At 40.3% G+C, this 22,185-nt stretch overlaps 3 protein-coding genes across 5 annotated transcripts; 2 read left to right on the top strand and 1 right to left on the bottom strand.

The window, feature by feature from the left end:
- Positions 1–386: 386 nt before the first annotated feature.
- LOC122988601 (GDP-L-fucose synthase-like) lies at positions 387–5,675 on the top strand. Of its 2 annotated transcripts, none has more exons than XM_044361036.1 (10): positions 387–474; positions 1,695–1,852; positions 1,962–2,076; positions 2,601–2,729; positions 2,818–2,891; positions 3,159–3,292; positions 3,553–3,684; positions 3,787–3,866; positions 4,419–4,518; positions 4,804–5,675. In XM_044361036.1, exons 2-10 carry the CDS (start codon positions 1,695–1,697, stop codon positions 4,857–4,859), a joined length of 978 nt encoding a protein of 325 aa, XP_044216971.1. In that variant the 5' UTR covers positions 387–474; the 3' UTR covers positions 4,860–5,675. The 2 variants fall into 2 exon arrangements, with proteins under 2 accessions (XP_044216971.1, XP_044216972.1); XM_044361037.1 differs by lacking the exon at positions 387–474 and adding an exon at positions 625–708.
- A 796-nt stretch (positions 5,676–6,471) lies between these two features.
- bmb (brambleberry) lies at positions 6,472–12,694 on the bottom strand. Its single transcript, XM_044361032.1, has 13 exons — positions 12,601–12,694; positions 11,117–11,388; positions 10,512–10,640; positions 10,202–10,387; positions 9,889–10,111; positions 8,755–8,871; positions 8,461–8,640; positions 7,866–8,072; positions 7,633–7,780; positions 7,267–7,325; positions 7,028–7,155; positions 6,797–6,918; positions 6,472–6,707 (listed from the first exon to the last, which is right to left on the bottom strand). Exons 2-13 carry the CDS (start codon positions 11,384–11,386, stop codon positions 6,578–6,580), a joined length of 1,899 nt encoding a protein of 632 aa, XP_044216967.1. The 5' UTR covers positions 11,387–11,388; positions 12,601–12,694; the 3' UTR covers positions 6,472–6,577.
- A 134-nt stretch (positions 12,695–12,828) lies between these two features.
- pycr3 (pyrroline-5-carboxylate reductase 3) lies at positions 12,829–21,501 on the top strand. Of its 2 annotated transcripts, none has more exons than XM_044361035.1 (7): positions 12,829–13,033; positions 16,800–16,893; positions 16,978–17,042; positions 18,130–18,309; positions 18,401–18,613; positions 19,745–19,837; positions 19,974–21,501. In XM_044361035.1, the coding sequence occupies exons 1-7, from the start codon at positions 13,004–13,006 to the stop codon at positions 20,178–20,180; spliced, it is 882 nt and encodes a 293-aa protein (XP_044216970.1). In that variant the 5' UTR covers positions 12,829–13,003; the 3' UTR covers positions 20,181–21,501. The 2 variants fall into 2 exon arrangements, with proteins under 2 accessions (XP_044216970.1, XP_044216969.1); XM_044361034.1 differs by lacking the exon at positions 12,829–13,033 and adding an exon at positions 13,049–13,834.
- Positions 21,502–22,185: the final 684 nt, after the last annotated feature.

Consider the following 22,185-nt stretch of genomic DNA (forward strand, 5'->3'; position numbering starts at 1 on the left):
GACTAAACTAGCTAACTGTATATAAAGTAGTTGAAACTAGCTCCACCTCCAGCAGCTACAACAGTAACATGCTGCTCTAACACTGATGCTTCAGTATTAATAATTTAATAGTGTCATATATAATAATTTATCAGTCAGAGGGACAAAACCATTACTTGTACTGCAATACTTTAACTACATCAAGCTCATAATACTCATGTGCTTTTACTTTAGTAGAAGTGTTCCTGCAGGACTTTTACTTGGAATGGAGTATTTGTACATTGCTGTATTAGTACTTTTATATTAGTAAAGGCCCTGAATACTTATTCCACCGCTGCTTGAGACTAACTTGAATATGTTTAGTTTTCGTAGGAAGCTGTTCGTCAGTAAAGCTGTATTTTGAAGGTATAAAACGGAAATGCAGTGCTATATATTATCTAGCTTGACGACAGGTCGGTAAAACCCTTTCCTGCCGTGTTTGGTTACAACTAACCGGTAAGACTACTTTATATATTTTGTTAGCTCAGAGTTTTTTGACTGTAGCAGAGTAATGTCGGCAGAAATATAGCAAGATTTATATACCTGATGTATTATTTACGCAAAGCTATTCATGTTTAGCTTTGCCACATCACTAAACAGTCGTTGAAACGGATGAATGTAACAGCGAGCAGCTGCTAGCTAACATCAACTTCAGCTAAAGTAACGTTAGCTGGTCGAGCTGACAAGCCGGTAATAACTAACAAGTTGGCTTTGAGATGTTGTCATACATTTGTCTGAAAATATAAGTTAGCTTATTGGCTACAAGTTAGTTAGATGGCGTTATAGCGTGTTTATGGTAGGTCGCTTGACACTTTTGATATGTGTCGCTCAGCAGAAATTAAAGAGCCACGCGATGCTTTCAATTATGCTTCGGCGAAGGGTTGCAGTCGTCTCCATGGTAACCAGAGGCTGTCCTCCAGCCGGCTTGTTTAGGTTCTGTATGTCATCCTGACCGGGACTAATTAAACAAGGATGTTACACGTTATTTAAAGTTACAGACCCAAATATTAACCAGGAAATTCAGTGAAAACTACAATCTCAATGGCGACGTTAATAACACTAACCAATCACATTGCGCGACAAAATATGACGGTGTCCGCGACATAACAAAACTCTCCAGGTGCGCGACATGAAAGAAAAGTGTCGAGCGACACTTGTTTTCTAATACGTTTTCTGTCGCTCGACCCTTTGACAAGAGTCGCTTTTTCGACAGTAAAAAGTGTCGCTCGACACGTAAAAAGTACTGTAGGTTATAAACTACAAAATAAACCGATGAATGACGTGGCAGTCATTCATTAGTTCATTTCGCGGACAGTGTTTCCCTGTGGACTTTGACTTGTTTGGACGGATGAAGCTTCATATTAGCTTCAAATAAACTTTAAATACATTTTTGTACAGAAGGAGGCTTGTGCATTTTGGTCTCCATCACTTACATTGTAAGTGCATTATGAAGGGATCCTCTAATGGCCAGTATGAACAGGAGGAATGATTAAGAAAAACCTATTTCAGTGTTCATTTAGGCATCTTACTATTGTTTTAAGACAGACTAAAAGACTGTGAACCCATCCTTTAACTGCTCTTTTGTCTAATGATATTAGCCTTACTATCATATTTAATCATGTGTGCTGTACAATGGATCCATGGTGTAACCTCTGTCTTTCTCTTTCTTTGTCCAGATGAACTGTCAGGGGGATCACACCGGCCCAATGAGGGTGCTGGTGACAGGAGGGTCCGGCCTGGTTGGGAGGGCCATACAGCATATAGTCAAAGAGGAAGGAGGAGGCAAGGAGGGGGAAGAATGGGTATTCCTCTCCTCAAAAGATGCCAACCTCATGTGAGAATGAATGTCAACGAGCTGCTACTAATATGCAAATAGACTTTTTGGTACTGAATAACTCTCTGCACTTTCTTCACTCGTATGTGTTTGTGTGGCCTCTCTTCAGGAACATGGAGGAGACACGGGCGGTGTTTAAGAAACATCGACCCACTCATGTCATCCACCTGGCTGCTATGGTGGGAGGGCTTTTCAAGAACATGAAGTATAACCTGGACTTTTGGGTATAAAGGAAGTTCTACTTCCACTGTTATCATTAAGATATTTGCAAAAGTTGCATTTACTGGAAAGTAGAGCTGCAACGACTGGTTGATTAATCAATTAATTAATCGACAGAAAATTAATTGTCAACTATTCTATAATTGTCATTTTTTAAGGGTAAATTCCAAACATTTGCTGGTTTCAGCCTCTCAAATGTGAGGATTTGATGCTTTTATGTGTTATACATAACAGTAAACTGAAATCTTTGGATTTTGGACTGTTGATCGGACAAAAAGAAACATTTGATGACATCATCTTGGGCTTTAAGAAATTATTATGGGCCCTTTTCCCTATTTTCTGACATTTTATAGACATCAATTAATCAAGAAAATAGTCTTCAGATAAATTGATAATGAAAACAAACGTTAGTTGCAGCCCTACAGGAAAGTCGACTTTGTTTGATAACAGAATGTTATCCTTATCTAGTTTTCTGACGATTATTTTCAGATTTGTGACTGTGGGCTACTGATGTGTCTCTCTCCTTCAGAGGAACAACGTCTACATCAATGACAACGTGCTGCAGGCGGCACATGAAGTGGGCGCCGTCAAGGTCGTTTCCTGCCTATCTACCTGCATCTTTCCAGATAAGACCACCTATCCCATTGATGAGACGATGGTAAGAGGCCTTTCTGTTTGTGCCGCATGTGTTTGTCTGTATCGTTTTTGAAAATGGCGACTAACTTTCTTTTACCTCTCTGCACCAGATCCATAACGGTCCACCCCACGAGTCAAACTTTGGCTATGCCTATGCAAAGAGAATGATTGACGTTCACAACAGGTTAGTTAATCTTTAGTGTTTTTTTCCTGTGTCATGCTGAGTTTATTTAGTGTTTCTGCATGTCCATCTTATATGTTTATAGTTTGAATCTTTGTGCTTTTGTTAGTTTTCCTGGTGAATATGTATATATATATATTTTTATGACAGAATAAAACCAAACCAAACTCACTCAGTTGCTGGTGTTGTATAGTATGTGACGCAGTGTGCTGTGTGTGCACAGTCTTATGATTTTAGAATTGTCTGGTAAAGTGTGTTGATGTTGCACAGGGCGTATTTCCAGCAGCACGGCCGCTGCTATACAGCTGTAATCCCCACTAATGTGTTCGGTCCTCATGACAACTTCAGCATTGAGGATGGTCATGTGCTGCCAGGCCTCATCCACAAAGCTTACACCGCTCAAAGTAAGTCACATTTTTAACACATAAGCACTTTCTCTTCCACTATGAGACCTAAATTAAAGGTTTCGGTTGATACTGAACACTGATCCGACTCCTTTTTAATTTAAAATCTGTCTGCTTTGTTTACATGAGGCTGTAAACACACATAACTTTATATCTACAAGAAATCTCTTTCATACACCAATATTCTTTTAAGGCTTGTGCAAATTTCAGTTATATTCTAGATGGTATTTTATCTGGATCATATCTGTTTTGTTGGTCAGAGGAGGGGAAGCCCTTGGTGGTCTGGGGCTCCGGCACTCCCAGAAGGCAGTTCATCTACTCGTTGGACTTGGCTCGTCTCTTCCTGTGGGTTCTGAGGGAATATCCGGAGGTTGATCCGATCATCCTCTCTGGTGAGTCCCTCATACATGTCGTATATTGATAGTGAAAGCTGATTTTTTTTTTTTGCAACTCAAAGTAAAGTGTAATTTCTATGTCGTGTCTGTCGGTTCCAGTCGGCGAGGAAGATGAAGTGTCCATCAAAGAAGCAGCAGATGCAGTTGTGCAAGCGCTGGGCTTTAAAGGCGAAGTGGTGGTATCCTTAAATTAATGTTGAAGTTAACTGATGACGTCACAGCTGATGTTTAGAGCTGTTAACTCTGGAACATGTATATTTTGTTGTGTTAAAATTCTGTCTCGGGGGTAAGTTACATGAAGGATGAAACTAAAAGTTAGTAAGTTGAGTAACACAGCCAACTGCCACTGAAGGATGGTTGATAGTTGTAGTAATCCTATCTGAGGCAACTGTCTGTTGGTAATCTGGGTAATTTGGTATTATGTTCTCTTAGAAAATAAGGGAACTTGGGCAAAAAAGCTAAAATATGTGAGTTGTTCACTCGGATGGAAAACCTTTTATCTCTCCAAGTCTGCAAGTTTATTCTCATTAAGTATCAAAAATAACTAAAATTGAAGGCTATTTTAAGATCTAGAGACTTGGAATTCTTGTCGGAAAAACAGCCAGCACTGTTATAAAATACACTTCAAGTGATCTTTGCAAAACCATGAACATGATTAGTCTAGTGGTTACTAAAAATATTGCCGATGGTCTGATCAGTTGTGTGTGGTTTCCTTGACCTTCACCCTGTAGTATGATACCAGTAAAGCAGACGGCCAGTTCAAAAAGACGGCCAGTAATGCAAAGCTGCACCAGTATCTGCCAGACTTCACCTTCACACCGTTTAAACAAGGTGGGACTGACTTATTGAATTATATGTGTGTGTGTGTGTGTGTGTAGTTATGGGGTTCAGTAACATTTTATGTCATTGAAATCCAGTATAGAATCCACTTATGGAATGTTATTAGGTTTATCTTTCAACATTTGAGTGTAACTAAAGGTTAAAACAACTAAAACCTGAAGAATCAGCTCATTCATTTCTTTAGAGAACAGTCTGAGAAACTACAGAAACACACAGTCCATATGATGACTGCATCAGTTGTCTGTCTTCACTGATTCTTCTTCTTCTCTCTCACAGCTTTGAAGGAAACCTGTGATTGGTTCGTTGCCAACTATGACACAGCTCGCAAGTGAAAACTCTCCCGAAACAAGTGGGCACAAAGTCTGTCGATCCACGACCCGTTCTGTTGACAGGGAAGGAGAATAGAGATGATGATGTCGGCGGAAACGGAAACAACTGGTGGAAAACAACATCTGCACGGGCAGAAGGCCTGTAGTGAAGAAGATCCTGTCTGTCACTCCCGTCTGTGCACTTAGTGAGCTGGACTGAATGTCTCACTTTGAATTCACGTCTGCAACATTATACTGTATCAGGTTCTGAATTATGTTGTAGACTTTTCTCTTTAGGAACAATACTTGTGTAACTGTTAACATTATTTTCTACCACCTGTATGTAGGTTTTTCAAATTTTTATTCACTATGCTAGTGTTGATCAGTTTGGTTGCTTCAATCTTGGAATCCAGGTGCTGGCACATTTTTATAATTTCAGTAATTTTCTGTGTATTAATCATTTTCAGCTGTTCAAAATTACATTACTGAATTCCCTTCATTGTTGAAGGCTTTAGAGACACAGAGGAGAGAAACTAGCATGAACATAGATGACAGCAGTAGAGACTCACACTGAGCTGAAATGAAATGATGTGCACATAAATTAGGTAAATAACAAATAAACATTTTGTTTTTGTTCCCTCCCCTCCGAGGCAAACACTGAGCGTATAGTTGTGACATCACAACCTCACGGAAGTCCAAACGGCCCGTTTAAAGGCAGTTTCAGAATAAGAGCCTTTTGATACTTTCACAGTATTTATACAGCACCTAGACCTGCTTCATGTGGGACCTTTAAATAACCTCCTATAGATTCACTTTATTTAATAAACAAATTCAAATTTATGGGCCCTGAGTAAATAAATGTTTCATACCTGTAATATGTTAAACGTCTGAATCTTTTCAGGCTTTGAGACAGGCTGAGATTTCTGATCATGTTTCATGATTATAAAAGGATATTTGTAGGTTTTCATAATTCTCAAATGTAATAAAGTTTATTCATATAGCACTTATCAAAACGAGCAATTACAAAGTGCTTTGCAAGTCAGACATAAAAACAACAAAGGATAGAATATAGATACACACATTCCCACATATACATCATTAAAGACAAATATAAAGATTATAAGAAAGTCTTATGATAAAAGTGAGTTTTATGAAGTGACTTAAAAGAAGATAATGAATTTGCAAGTCTGAGATTCTCAGGCAGGTCATTCCATAATAGTGGTGCCCTGACAGAAAAAAAAACTCTGTCTCCTTCCTCCTGAGGACCTCAAACTGTGTTCAGGTTGATAAAGGGAGATTAACTCAGAGATGTAGTCTGGGACCAGGCCATGAAGTGCATTAAATATAATGAGTAGGATCATAAAATCAATTCTAAAACCAACTGGCAGTCAGTGTAGGACATTAAAAGAGGAGTCATATGGCTGCTGCGTTTTGTACAGTTTGGAGTCTGAATTGATTTCTGATTGCACTAATCTGATGATGTGCTGTAAAAACAACCTCAATACAGAATCAGACGGGTTTATGGGTAGAGAAATAATTTATTAACTTAAAAATGAACCGTTAAAATGTCAATAAAAATCTTTAAAAAACACATTTATAAATCCTGCCAGTGTAGTGTCTGTTTTAGCAAACTTCAAGCAAAGCAAGCAGAACTTAAAGTGACGACAACAACAATTCACTTTTTTTTGCAGAGGAAGACCTCTACCAAAGAAAACTTAAGCTAAGAGGGGAAGTTGTGCATTTCAGGAGTGAAGGTAGGAGCTGTGACCCCCTTCATGGACTCGGCAGTATTCTTGTCCCGGTACAGCTCTCTTCTTACAAGCCTTCCCTGTTTTTGTGACGCCGTTGCACAGCTGACGACCCGACAGAGAGCTGTAAAAAGACCAGTTCCAATTTTTAAAAAAAAAAGTCATGACACACTTTACATGAGTTTATATGTTGATAAAGTGTAAAGCACTGACCTGTTGCTGACTAGTGACGGAGTAGGACTCGCACTTCGTGAGTCATTCACAAAATCATGCGAGTCGTTCACAGCATCAAAAACACATCCGTGGTTCCTCAGGGGGATATCATCAATCAGAGCCTAAAAAATAAAAATGAAACATTCTTATTAATCATTAAGTGCTAACCCCCCCCCCCCAAAAAACAAACAGCTTCAGTTATATCTCCAGTGATATTCACTCAGTGCTCACCGCTGACAGAACGGCTTGTGGTATCAGTCTGGGAGTGGAGTGACTCGGTGTGCCGATTATCGGCATAAATCTGGACTCTGGTATCGGTTTCCTGTGAGAGGGAGACATGACTGACATGCCAAGATCACCTGTATACAAGACATGAATGAGAACAAGCATGAATGACTGAGGTTAGTAAAACACAAGGTATCCTTTGACTATTTCTGAAATATTTCACTGTAACGGTTTATAATTAACACCTGATATGAAGCTGTCCTGATTCAGCAGGTCGTCTTGGATGAAGCCGTTCCTCTCATCTCTGAGGACACAATAAAGACAAGTTATATTAAATTAAAGAGAAAGCATTTAGAATGCATACACCCTTGCATGGTTGTACAATTCTTTTAATAGCAAGTTTTTAATTTTGATCCAGATCTGCATTAAAATACGCAAACAATCGTTAAGAAATAAAAATCTCTGGATCCAAAGCTTCAACCAAATTAATCTCGTCTCTTGGCACTTGTCTTAACCGCACTGAATTTTCTGCCGCATCAACTACTGAAATTCTTCGACCCAGTTTAGATGTCTGCAGCATAGCCTGTATATGACGAGGTCTGAAGACTCACCTCTGCGGTGTAGAGGATGGTGGATATGAATGGCCGGATGAAACCGGCTTCTGTGGCTCCACTATTTCACAGGAGGCCAGTGACAGCGGGACAGCCGGCTTTCCTCTGAGCTGGAAACACGCCCACAGCTGATTCACACACCAGTGAGCTGTGGACATCATTGTGACACAAACATGAGAGAGCTGATCATATGAGACGTTGTATCTGTGTGGTAAGCAGCTTTAGGTCTGTACCCAGAGAAAGAGTGAGGAGCAGCAGGCTGAGGCTGGTGAGATCCAGCGCCGGCTGCTGGTTGATCTCAGCTAGTGCGTTCATGGGCACGGTGAACAGCAGCATCGCACGAGAGAAACCCGGACATCGCAGGAACGTCAGCATGACAGCGCACAGGACGAGATAGCCTGTATGTGCGATACATGTCCACAAGGCTGTCAGGCTCAAACCTGTAATCACAAGAAGCACAAGGGAAACTCATTAAGCCGGGCTGACAAATAAATCTGTCATATTTAGAGGTTTAAGGTTTTCTCACTGACTGAGGGGGAAGATATTGACCTGATTGTCATAACAACTCAGACTGATTGAGTCAATCACCACAACACAACGAGCTCTGGAGGGTTTAAGTGCAATTAAACAGTTTTTCTAAATACATTTTTTAAAAGTTGAGTTCCTACATTTTTCAAAACTTCTCAAAAACTGTCTTAAATCTTTACAATTGTTGCTATTATACTAAAAGTAAAACATGTTTTATGAATAATATTTTTTTTAATTCTTTTGAGAGAGAAAAGTCAAAAAAGGTATATAATGGTTGTACAAACTTTGTGCTAGTCTCACCTGCCCAGCCAAGGTAGCCCTGGATCATGTGCAGTCTTTCCTCTATGCGGCTCTGCATGTTATCCAGGTAGTGCAGCATGACTCCCAGCGTGCTGTTCATACGCTCCAGTTTGTTCATCAGGTCAGTGTAGTACTGGGAGGTCTGGTCCTGGTACTGCAGAAACTCTAACATACTGTGGTCTGATCAGCCACAGAGGGAAGAAGAAACAAAAGTAAACATGATAGCACTGATGTGAACTATAAATTCAATAATGCTGTGATGAATTTTGATTCATGACACTATCACTCATTTACCAATTTTTTGGTAGATGTCCTGAGCTTGATGTCTGACATCTGCCAGGTCTTTAACAATCGCCTTGTGGCTGTCCTGCACCTCCAAGCCTTGAATCTGCAAATTCTCACTGACATTCTCTAAAAAGAAGACAGACAGGAAGTGACAGTGTCTGTAGTAACATTTACATGAAGCCTTTCCAATAATTTATCAGAATACAGCTCAGTCAGAACTTACACATGTAAACATCTCCATAATATACTAACCCAGATGTTCTAGAGAATATTTTACTCTAATCTGAAAGACGTATGAAGAAGATTTCAAGATTCATTTAGTAGATGAAACTGTCTCGTTAAGGCTCTTTGCAATCATTTATTTGTGAAATAGGAATCAAACAGAATCATCCTTTAACTTAACTAATAACTGCTGGAGCACAAACGTTGTCAAAAAAAGAGATGGATTTGGTCTTTGCACATAATCAGAGCTCTTATTTGTGTTTACTGGCTGTAGAACATGTAAACAAGAAGACTCATGTTGAAATGTAACAAAAAATGCTGCACCAGCAGGGCCACCAACAGCGTTAAAGAGTCCTCTCACCCCTCCAACAGACCGTTCAACTCACTGCCGTCTGACTGACGTTTCAGCAACATCTGGGCCAGAAGCACAAGCCTGTCCAAAAGCGCCCCCTGCAGGCCGTCAGGCTACTTAACTCTTTACTCCATCATGCTAACCACTGGTTGATAATCAGATAATACTTGTCATGACAGAAAGTTGTAAAACAGGTCTAATTACTTCAATCTCTCAATTGAAAGTTTGGACAATGGAAAGTTCATCCATGGCAGCTTGGGCATCTTTTAACATGTTTTCTCATGAACTACTACATTTACTTGAATGAAAAACATCTGGCACATGTATTCTCTCTCTCATGTATCAGTGTGCATATTTTGATACACATGAATAATTTAGAAACGCTGTCTATTATTTAAATAAGAAGCTTTGTTCATCCTTGTTGGTGGTACATGCTCTCTGTTGGCTTTACAATGCACAAATGTTAGCACATGTTTTGTTATGTCACATAACACCAAAATGGAGCAAAATATGCAAAAGGCTGATTATTTCACTATGTGATATTTTAACAAAATACATGAAAGTCTCACCCATTCTCCTTGTAATGCCGTGAATGAGCTGGGCTACCAGCTCCTGTCCAGAGGCGATGAGGGCCTTCTCCTGGCTCAGTCGCATCAGGTTGTCCTTCAGTGAACTCTCCATTTGCTCCTGGCCCTCATGCAGCTTCCCCTGTTGAGCCTGCAGGGCACTGTGGCCCTCAAGCACCTTGTCCAGCGAGGCTGCAGTCAGTTCCCTCAGCTCCAACTGGCCTTCCTGTAATGCAATCAAAAGAGGATCTGAGCCTGATCTAAATCACATGCTGTGCGCATGGAGATAAGAAGGCAAAAGAAAACTCAACTCTACCTTCAGGTCTTTCATTGCATCTAGCTGGCTGGTGGCTGTGGAGATGAGAGCGTTGACGGTGTGCTCTGCTCTGCGACGGAAGAGCTGCTGGCGAGTCGCATAGCACACAGAGCGCGCTCTGTTGCTCACTATGTGGTACGCGTTCCATGTGTCTGAATCCATGTCTGCCGTACACTCTTTTAAACTCTGAAAATGAGGTAAACAAAATCTCCATGAAGGCCAAAATCCCATATCATTTGATTGAAATCTCTTTTTCTTATCAATCTCCTTTTATTGTTCTCTTTTTATCACTCTGAAATATTAAGTTTACCATTTCCTCCGTGCAGGGGTAGGTCCGGCGCCCTTCGATCTCTGCCTGACAGTTAAACAGAACGACTCCGAGCTTCGCAAGCTGCTCCTCTGAGAGGCTTTCACAGCTCGCCTTCAGTCTGGCAACCACCTACGACGGAGCACAAAGCTTTATTCAAATGTGATTGACAAGCCAGTGAAAGTGTACAACTGCTACTGTGACCCTACATTGAGGACAACTACTTTAGACAAATTTGTAAGGAATGCTACCAGATCCAATTTGATAGCAAAGACGGTTTACAGCAGCATTCCTCAAGCTGTCTGGGACTGTAACTGCATTTTTTAGTCCTAAAAAAAAACCTCAAAGATGTCAGGTTGTAGTGTGATTTGAGGTTTGAGGCTACTGCAAATGGTTTATGTAAAAAAATATGTCAAACTATTGTTTTAAGATGGAGTCAATGCACAAATATCAACATAGACAGTACCACTTGAAAGAGAAAGTGTGTCCAAACTTTTGACCGGTACTGTACATCTACATCCTGTGACCGTGTCTGCATGGGTGACCCAAAGTGAAGCCTGAGTTCAAGGGTGAGCGACCATAAATTTAAAGCTCAGAGGTCCATTTACCCTGTGATGACAGCTGTCCAAAGGGCTGAGCTCCAGTTGTTTTGCCTCAGCCAAAAACTTCTCATCAGCAGTGGTTATTTCAAACTGAGCATCCTTAGCAAGAAATGCCGGAGCTGCTGCAGGGGAAGGAGGTGCTGCTGCTGCTGCTGCTGGAGGAGGAGGATTGTCTGTCTGCCTCAGCCACTCAAACAGCCCGCTGACTGCAGGACACTGGCAGGCCAGCATGCTGATCAGCAGGAAATACAGGTGGTGGAGCAGGAGATGTCCCATGTCTGGAGAAAAGCACAATAAGAGTGCATATAGAAGCAAAAATTCAAGTTTTACTGGCTATTAATAGTAATAACCAAATATGTCACTTCCTGTTAGAGCCACAACTACTAATCAGTTCAAATAGTCAAAGTTGATCTGCAACTATTTTGATAATTGATTAATCGTTTGTCATTTTTCATGCAAAAATGCAACACATTTTTCTTTGTCCCTGTTCCATTTAGTTCATTTTATATCTTTGGGTTTTGGACTGTTGGATGGACCAAACAAGACATCTGATAACACATTTTTCATTGTTTTCATTTCATAGACCAGACAATGAATCAAACATGTAAATGTCACATTAATAAACAATAAAAATGATTGCTTGAGAGCAATAAAAGAGACAAAATACGATACAACTTATCCTAGTACTTGTAGCACTTTACATACCATTTTCTAAAACCCTTATTTTCTAACATTTCCAAAAAACAAGTGATCTATATCAAATGATCCACACTCGCCACAACATATGGGTAAGGCTTACTTTTAATTTTGGGTGTGTTGTAAAAATAAATAAATAATAAAAGAAAAATAGATGAATTAAGATTTTCAGAAACCTATAGATGTCTCGCCAACCATTATCTGAGATCTCAATATCAAATTCCATTACCAAAATTCAGCGTTAACTTTCAGGATTTCAATGAAATTAATGAATAAAAAAACGACTAAGTTGCAGGAGAAAGTGTTTTATTTGAAGGATGTCACGACATAAACTGAGCCAATATGTTTGAATGGGGTCCAGAGGCATGTGGCTTTGCCCAGGCATGTCTGCTATCTGCTGCACCAGCGCTGCAGTGAGGACCATGAACGCACCGTTTACGCACTATTGAAAACATACACTTTAAACGGCATTAAAATAGAAAAAACGCATTAGTAACATTAATGGGACTCAAGAACATTCAAATCAGTAAGAATGTCATGAAGATTGTTTTTTTTCTAGTTTATTCTTAAGCACAAGCGGCTGCTGAAAGTTTTGACTGTGACCTCTTCACTGCGTGTAAAAACGTAGGAAACACAGAAACCCAATTAAAGGTTAAATTTAGCTAATTTCAAGATATTTAAAACATTCAGCGACAACTTGTGCAGCAATATATAAGTAAAAGATTTAACTCACCAATCTCTGCACGTCTGGTTAAATGCAAAAGTTTAATATCTTTTTTTTAAAAAACATGTACCTGTTGTTTAAATTTGCAGGATGCAGAAAACGCTCATCTCGGTCTCTCCTCACACAGCTGATTGGAATGACAGCCGATTTTTTTGTCCACCACCTCTCCGCACTATATGACGAGGTCGCAGCCAATGGAAGTCCTCGCATTTTTAAGGGGCGGACGTAAGGTGTGTTCGCTTCTTTATCCGGGCTGACACGGAACGGCACGGCGTCTAAAAACGTGCGGAATGCGTCCGTGTAGTATGCTGCAGTTGCCGCCCCACCCGACTGCAGCGGTGAAGCGGTCAAAAACGAACCAACCGATAGTTCACGCATCGCACAGCTGGTTAGTTTCGTGGATGCTCCGGGGGTGTAGTTGACCTGACAAGACAGTTGAAATTAAACTGCAGTTTGAGATTTACAACTTTACGATGGACACCAGCAAATCTGAAACACACCAGGTGAATAAATCTCCTAGAACCAACGTTAGCCGGTGTTATTCACAGCGTCGCTTGGCATCGTGTGTGTGTCACTCCGCGGTACTTTATGGTTGTCCCGTCAACAAGAAGCATGTGCGTTGTGTTTCTAATCTAATCTGTCCTGGATTATTTTCTAGCTAGACGCAGCAGAAGCAGCAGCTACATTTCTGCTACCGTTTGCTTTTAAATAGCAGGGATTTATTATTTAATTGGCGCCGTTTTCACGAGCTGTAGGTTAAATACGGGTACGGTTCAAGCTGCCGTTATAACCGTTGCAACCGTTAAGCTAACGTTTACTAGCCGCCGCCGAGCTAGCCGGGCTAGGTTGCCACAACAATGGACGACTCCGGCATCAAGAAGCAGAACTGGGACGTGAAGGAGACTGAGTTATTTCTCGAAATCCTCAAAGAGCTGGACATGAAGAAATGTCTGGACGGGAGGAAAGTGAGGAATAACAAACTCTTCAAGGTGGCACACAGGAGGATGACAGCGGCCGGTTATCACAGATCGGTGGACCAGTTAAAGTTTCGCTGGAAACTTCTCAAAAGTGCGTATTATAAGTGCAAACGGGAGCCCGACTCCCCGGCCCCGATCAAAATACAGGGCTGGTGGCGGTACGAAAACACAATGATCGCTATCATGGAGTCCAGACATCCCCTGGTCGGTGCTGGGGTCAACTCTGACAGGAACGATGAAGTGACAGAAGACTCGGATGGAGACGCATCGATGCTGCACTGGCCCCAGCCCTGCCCGGACAATACCACCCAGAACCTGGATTTAATTGTAGGGGTGATGAGCGTGGATACAGCGTAGTTTGTCATAAGTAGATCATAAGTGTGGTTTCATTTCGTCCATGTGTTGTGTAGATGCATGCATTCATTGGCCGACTGTGTGCCTGTTGTGAATATCCCTCCAACACCCAGTTACCAGTTTGTTAGGTGCATCTGGCCGAAATTAAAGGATAGGTTCACCATTTTTCAAATCTGATTTAAAGGACCAGTGTGTTGGATTTAGTGGCATCTAGTGGTGAGGTTGCAGATTGCAACCGACTGAATACCCTTCCCCTCCCCTTCCAAGTGTGTAAGAGAACCTACGGTGGCCATGAAACTCACGAAAAATGCAAATGGTTACTGTATAAACATGGCGGCGCAACATGGCAGCCTCCGTGGAAGAGGATCTGCTCCCTATATAGATATAAAGAGCTCAACAACGATTAGTATTTTCAGGTGATAATACATTAATTGAAACATACTTATGAATATTATATTCCATTTCTGCTAGGTCCGTTCTGCTAGATGCCACCAAATTCTACACACTGGTCCTTTAAAACAACAGTCGGGTGTCCACATGAACAGTGAAAGAGATTTACCTCGCTGTAATCATTCCTCCTGTTCATACTGGATATTAAAAGATCTGCTACAAATGCGCCTTCAATGTAAGTGATGGAGGCCAAAATCTACAGTGTGTCCACACAGTTATTTTGTGCAAAAATTGCATTTAAAAGTTTATCTTAAACTTACGAGTCTTCGGCAGTCTGAGTTAGTCATATCAAGTGGATATCTGACACATTTACAGTCTTTTTTAGCATCAAATTCCCTCTTTGTGTTTCCTCAGACAGTGTTTCCCTGTTGAGCTGCGGTGGAAATATAGTAACAAAAAGAGGAACTTTGGCACTAAAAAGACTGTAATGTTGAAAGATATCTACTTGATTTAAATCATTTGGATGCTGAAGCTTCATATTAGCTTCAGATAAACTTTTAAATACATTTTTGCACAGAAGGAGGACTGTGGATTTTGACTTGAATTGTTAGTGCATTATGAAGGGAACATCTAATTGTTAGTATGAACAGGAGGAATGATTCTGGCAAGAAAAACCTATTTCAGTGTTCATTTGGGCTCCTGACTGGTGTTTTAAGACAGACTTGAAAAATTGTGAACCCGTCCTTTAATGCCGTCAAATACAGCCGTGCAATTGGTGCTGCAACCAACAGTTATTTTATTATCGATTAATCTGTCGATCATTTTCTCGATTCATCGATTAGTTGTTTGGTCTATAAAATGTCAGAAAGTAGTGTCGATCTCCGTTTCCCAAAACCCTCAGATGTCTTGTTCTGTCTCGATCAACAGTCCATAACCCAAAGAGTTTACTATCATAGACAACTAAAGAAACCAGGAAATATTCACGTTTAAGAAGCTGTCGATTGACTAATCGTTGCACCTGCAATAAATCCCTCATGGAGGTTATAATGTTCAGTTTTTGTTGACACTGATTTAGAGAGATGTTTATTCAAGGAGGCTGTAGTGTTTGGTGCTGTTAAATTGTATGGTGGTTAATATTCTGTGTACACCGCAGAGGGTCAACTGAATATTACAATCACCGAGCAATCAATCACTTCATTTGTCCCCAAAGGGCAGTTGGTTGTACAGCAGTGAAACAAAAACAAACGATAAAAACTGAAAGAATGTAAAGGCCTGATATGAAAACAATGTAGAAATGAGTATTAAAATCATAATCCATACAAAATTTAGATCCTGGATGATGGGTATTTATCAGTATTTGTCTCTTTTGCTTGCAGAGTCCAGTTGAGAGGTGAACAGACGGTATCAAAGGGTTTTTCTGTCCTTTTTGTTTTGGCCAACAGGACAAAATACATTTAACTCAATACAGATCCAAAACAGCAGCTTCCAAAATTACAGTGAAATTGAATCAGCACCGCTCCAAATCAGTTTAAAAAAACCAAACTGGTCATTATAAACAGAGAAAAGTAGGATTTATTGGTCTGGAGAAGGGTTGGCACTGCTGACAAATAATCACTTCATCAACTCACTTCATTCATTCCACTTGTACAAAAATCTAAATAGATTTTCTCGCGTGACGTCTTCAAATTGCTTGATTTGTCCATCCGACAGTCCACAACGTATGATATTCATTTGCAGCGATCTAGAGGAAAGCTTGAGCCGGCAAATTCATTGGAATTTAGCATGAGAAATTCTTAGATTATCATCAAAACGGTTTGTGATTTATTTCCTGCCCATCAACTGGCAGAGATATCATGATACGTTCTTTTTCTACAGATTAAATGCATATCAGTGATCTGATTATCCCTTGTTGTAGGCGTTAACTGCTTTCAGACATCATCAGGTCAAAGGAGCGAAGGAGGAATCTGATTTACAGGCGTCTCAGAAACCTGCTCTCTTGGCCTTTACAAGGTTAAGGATGCAGATACGTGACAAAATCTCAGGAAAGCATAACTGGGCTGTAGCAGCAGCAGCAGTTATGGGGGGAGGGGAAGAAATCTGATTACCAGCCAACCGTCACCCGGGGTTTAACATGTTATCTGATTTCTCTCAGTAATCAGGTTTCTTCTGTCGATATCACAATACCTTCTTCTGTTGCCATGCGCTGTTGATTGGTTGGGTTGCATTGGCGCCAATATTCCTACATGGTCTCTTGTCATTTTTTTACTAAAATGATACACTATTAAAGCATTACCATCTCTGTGGGATGCTTTCATCTTCAGTTACAGAAGTATCGTGATCATAAATGATTTATTTTCTATTGTATATCATGAATTGTGATATACGATAACACTGTAATAATGTGTGACCATTGTTACCGTCGGAAACGTGTCATGATAGTACTGTGTGGTAGATTGTCTTGTGATTCACACCCCCTAGTTTTTAGGTAAATGTCAAACGCTGACGTTGTATATTGTCGATGTTGATCTGGACTCTTCCTCGCTTTCAGATCAAAATGGACCCCGAGATGGACTCGCAGCTGAAGATCGGTTTCATCGGCGCGGGGAACATGGCGTTCGGCATCGCAAAGGGCATCTTGTCCGGTGAGTCGGTAAAGACGTGAAACAGAGCAGGGAGGGTTTAAGTGAAGGAGTTGTTAATGATCTTATTGTGTGTCGTCATTCTAGGAAATGTTCTGCCTCTAAACGTCAAAGTGAGCGCACCGTCCTCCAGGAACCTGGGACGCTTTCAGGTACTTTGTTTTAATACCTTTACTTCTCTGTCAATCATCAATAAGAATGATTGGTTTGCAGGGTAGTGAGCAGGTACAGTATGATCAGGATCATGGTTACACTGTGTCAGATCAGCTTCATTGTGATTGGATGTCTGTACTGCAAACCGATCCAATGTCATGCTGACCTCGCTCTGTTGCAAAAGAGACCTGCGGGTGTCAAGTTAAAAAAAAAAACGTGAGCACATAATATAGCAGTTTAGTCATTCCTGTTTTAGGGGGTTAGAAAGTAAAAAGCTGTGTGTATGAGTTAATAGAACATAATATTAAACAATAAAATATTTAAGGGATGTCAAAGTTAATACAACATTGTTCTTAACTGGCTAAAAGTATAACCAGATATCTCAAAGTCAAACTGTTCTTTATTAACCCACATTAGGACTAACAATCATCTCCCTCATATATCTGAGTATATATCTTTACATTAGTGCAGCATGTATCTATAAAATGTCAGAAAACAGTAAAACATGCCCATTACAATTTCCTGAAGCCCAAAGACGTCTTCTAATAGCTTCAAATAACCAGATGAACAGTCAAAAATACAAATATATTTAGTTTACAATGACATAAAACAAAGAAAAGTTGCAAATTTTCACAATACTGAGTACTTAGCTAATCTAAATCTATTATCAAAATAGTTGCTGATTATGTTTTTGTTATTTCAGCTCTAAACTAAATGCCACTGAGACTAAATTGTCCACAGCCTGACAGCTCTCACTGTTTGTTTTGCACTGAATTACACAAGATATGTTCCCCTAACTGCAGCCAAGCTGCAAGCAGTCAAATCTGACTAGTATTTTAGTTGTAAGCATTTCAACACCACAACACAGCTGCTAGCTTACCGTTAGCAGACTGAGTGTTTTTCCTTGACTGACCGGAAAAGCCACAACAACCTTTTTGATTATTAATGCTAATTTGAGAGCATAAATTATGAAAAATGTACCCCTGGTTGTCCCCTTTGTAAAGTTTGTGTGGATTCATTGTGAGTGGGTGTTTCTACATGGGAGTGTATGTGACGGTCAGTAATATCTCGTCCACCTGCCTTCAGGAACTGGGGATTTCCGTCACTCACTCCAACGTAGAGGTGGTCTGTGGTTCAGATGTGGTCTTTGTGGCAGTCAAACCTCACCTGGTTCCACTTGTTCTCAACGAGGTCTCGCAACACGTCACTGACAGACACATAATGGTGTCTGTTGCAGCAGGAGTAACGCTGGCAACATTAGAAGAGGTGAGTGTCCCCGCCCGCATCTAACGGCCTTTAAAACCAAGCGCTGATTCACTGACGTTGAGTTTTAATCTTGTGTATTTTGAATTCAAAGCTCCTGCCAGAGAATTCGGTCGTCATCCGGCTGATGCCGAACCTCCCGTGTTTAGTTCAGGAAGGTGCTCTACTGTTTGCACGAGGATCTCATGCAAAACAGGAGGACGGAGCTCTGCTGCGCTCCTTGTTGCATCGCTGTGGTTTGGTAGAAGAAGGACCTGAGGCCTGGATTGACATCCACACTGGACTGAGCGGGAGCGGAGTTGCTTTTGTGAGTGTCTCAGGAACCAGAGAACTGGTTCATTAAGTAGGATGTTTTTGTCAGTGCTTGTAGATTATTAAACAGGAGCTCCTCAAAACAAAGATGACACACAACTGATGATGAGATTCAAGTCTTGAGATTTAAATTCTCATGATTAAATTGGTGAAACTATTAATTTATATAAACTAAACTTTAATTGCCCATAACAGTGTTGAGGCATGCTTTAGGCATTTACCACAAACCACACAATGTATAACATTTTCGTCTACGTGTTCTTAAAAGTATTTTCATCCCGTCCAGACAGTCTGCGGTTTCAATTAATTTCACTTCAGTATGAAAATCAACTTGCAGAGACAGGAAACTTTCTCACATTTCATAAACTCATACAAGGAACATCACATCTGCTCTTGAAGTTAAAGTGACAGTACTGTTGAGTGGTAACACATTATAAAAAAGACTTTACCACATAATATTAATGCAGCTTTCTATCAAACATGCATTAAGCTTTTGAATCCATTCATATAGTTGACATTTTCTTCAATAAAACCCCAAAGACAGTTCTTTGTATTAAGTACAAGTCTCAGTAAAAACAAATAAAAACTTGATAAACATTATAAATGTACAAGCACTTAACATACTTGTTCTAAATACTAACAATCAAAAGCAAGAAGTCATTGCTTTGGCTGTTGCTTCATAATGGAAATTCACAGCCAGTCGACATCAGGTTACCAAAAAATACAAAATATTGACTCTTAAAAGAAAATGTAATGTCTGTTTTTATGTTTTGGGGCATTTAGTGCCTTTTATTAGATGAGCAGGTAGTAGAGAGATGACAGTAAATGAGAGGACTAAGAGGTTGGGAAGGCAACAAAAGTTCCTGGCTGGATGCAAATCACCTGAAAATCAAATCTTCAGGGATATTTCTCCTTTGTATGAACGGCTCTAACAATTATATTCCCTGTGATTCATTTTTGTCCAGAGTAAGGTTCTAGTCTCTGAAATAAAAATAAAAGAAAACCGTCTCTCTCTCTGCTACGGTACGATAAACACTGATCATTTAGAAATAGTTCACTCTTCTTCTACTGAACAAAACCGACTGCAAGAAATGGACTTTATTCACCTTTGCTTCTGTCTCTGCAGGTGTATCTGTTTGCGGAGGCGCTGGCAGAAGGAGCTGTTAAAATGGGCATGCCGAGCGCTTTGGCCCACAGCATCGCGTCTCAGACTGTTCTGGTCAGTTCTTCTGTTTGTGCTTTTATTTAACTGCAGCAAAATCAGCAATTTTAGTGTTGCTAAAAATATACTTGCTGTTTTTTCATTCACGTTTTATGTACGTAAGCACAATGTTTGATCTCACCATCTGTTACAGGGCGCCGGCCGATTGTTACGTGACTCTGGGAAGCATCCAGCTCAGCTGCGCTCTGAGGTCTGCACCCCGGGCGGAACAACCATCTACGGGCTTCACACCCTGGAACAGGGAGGCGTGAGGGCTTCGACCATGAGTGCTGTAGAATCTGCCACCGAGAGAGCCAGAGAGCTCGGCCGAAAGTCAGCGGTGGCGGGAAGCAAGAAATGACGGCCGCTTAGTTGCCTTTTTAATAACTGCTCACTGGACTTTAATTTAAGAAAAGCCGACAGCAAATAGACTTTTTTTTTTTCGCTCAACGTCATCATGGAACATAAAGATACAACAGGACTAATCGCTCTCTTTATTTCTCCCTTTTTTTCCCCCCACAAACAAACAAGTGCAGTTTATACTTCTTCTGTTTCACACGTCTGACCAGAAGAATTTGATGTGAGCAAAAAAAGCTGATATCACCTTAAACTTATTGAGACTGACAAGTAAATTATTTGATCCTGACTGTGATTTACATTTTTTTGAGAGAATGACTACATTTATATTCACACCAGTGCGTGTGAATGTATTATACATGCAAACTAGTATTCCAGTTGTTTTGGATTAAGGCAGTAATACAAACCATATAAACATCTTAATGGAAGCAAAGCCTTACTGGCTGTGATTGAGTTATTATGATGGAGCTTAAAGTAACAATCTCGAAGATCTCTTTCATTGTCTTTGGCGACACCTTTGGTGATAAGCGGTAATTGCAGGTGTGTCTTTGGACCTCATTTCCCAGAGATCCAAAGAGTGTCGCATGTGTGACGCCAGTCTGTAGGAATCAATCTTCTCTTTGTTAGGCCACACTAACTGTTTACTTGCAACGCTAGCAGAGACACTAGCATTAGCTCCGCCTCCCCTCTCTGGCGCACCAACCATTGCTGGGTGATGGAAAACGCATCAGTATGCACTGATTTGGCCAAAATATAACATGTAGTATGCAGAATCCAAACAGAAGCAAGATCTGCTGTATGCCAAAAATACCCAGATGTCCTACTGATTTGGCAAAAATCTCCAGTATGCATATGACCAGTCTACCTCGTCTACTGTGTCCCACTACAACCAGTCATTTCTGAAATGACAAACAGCAGCACGGTGGGGATTGTGAGCCTGGCTAAAAGCTGTTGTAATTCTAGGACTGTTAATATGTCTGCAAGGGCTTCATCAGCGGGTCATAGGCTCGATCACCACTGTGTTACCTCATTCGGCGATAGATATTTATTTAAATGAAAATCTTCGAGATTATTACTTTAAATATGCTGATGTATTTAATTGTATTAATATATAATATTTAATATTGGCCAAATGAAAACTTTAATTTGGAATGATGAATGATCACGGTTGTACAGCTCCATTCTAATGATAGTTTCTGTCGCAGGTGTAGTTTCCATCTAGTTGCTGCCTTTGTGTTTTAACACAAGTTTTCAAAAAAAAATATTTATGATCTACGATGCCAAGTGTGTAGAATTGGTTTTCATAAAGTCTAATGTGAACTGGCTCTCTGTGCGTCGCCTTATTTCTGTTTGAGCTCAAGTTCATTTCATTCGAGGACTTGAATCAGGCATGAACTGGCTTTTGGAAGCTCGAATCTCAGCGAGTCCAGTACGAGCAATATTAAGGCACGCAGATCAAATGTGGAGATTATGTAAAATCCACAATAAATGACAGCAGAAGACTGCAGAGGTGTGTGATCGCATTTGTGTCGGTAGAATGTGCAACTTACATATCTGAATTAATGATTCTTGATTTAGGATAAAGCAGTTGAGAAAACGATCTCACCTAATCATATGATTGAAAGCTCCAGGAAAACTACAAAATCCACAGTCCTCCTCCTGTGCTAAAATGTGTTTAAAGGTTTATCTGAAGCTAATATGAAGCTTCAAATGAGTCAAATCAAGTGTCTTTTTAGTGCCAAAGTCTCTCTTTTTGTTACTATACTTCACCACAGCTCAACAGAAACACTTTCCAAGGAAACAGAGGGAATTTGATGCTAAAAAGACTGTAAATGTGGCCGATATCCACATTATATGACTAACTCAGACTGCTTCAGATAAACTTCTAAATACATTTTTGCACAAAATGACTCTTCCAGTGTTCATACGGGAGCCCTGTTTTAAGACATATTGGAAAATTGTGAACCTGATCTTCAGGGATTTGCGGAAATGAGTAAAGTATTACAACA

This window comes from Thunnus albacares, chromosome 9 (genome assembly GCF_914725855.1).
Source record: "Thunnus albacares chromosome 9, fThuAlb1.1, whole genome shotgun sequence".
NCBI lineage: Eukaryota > Metazoa > Chordata > Actinopteri > Scombriformes > Scombridae > Thunnus > Thunnus albacares.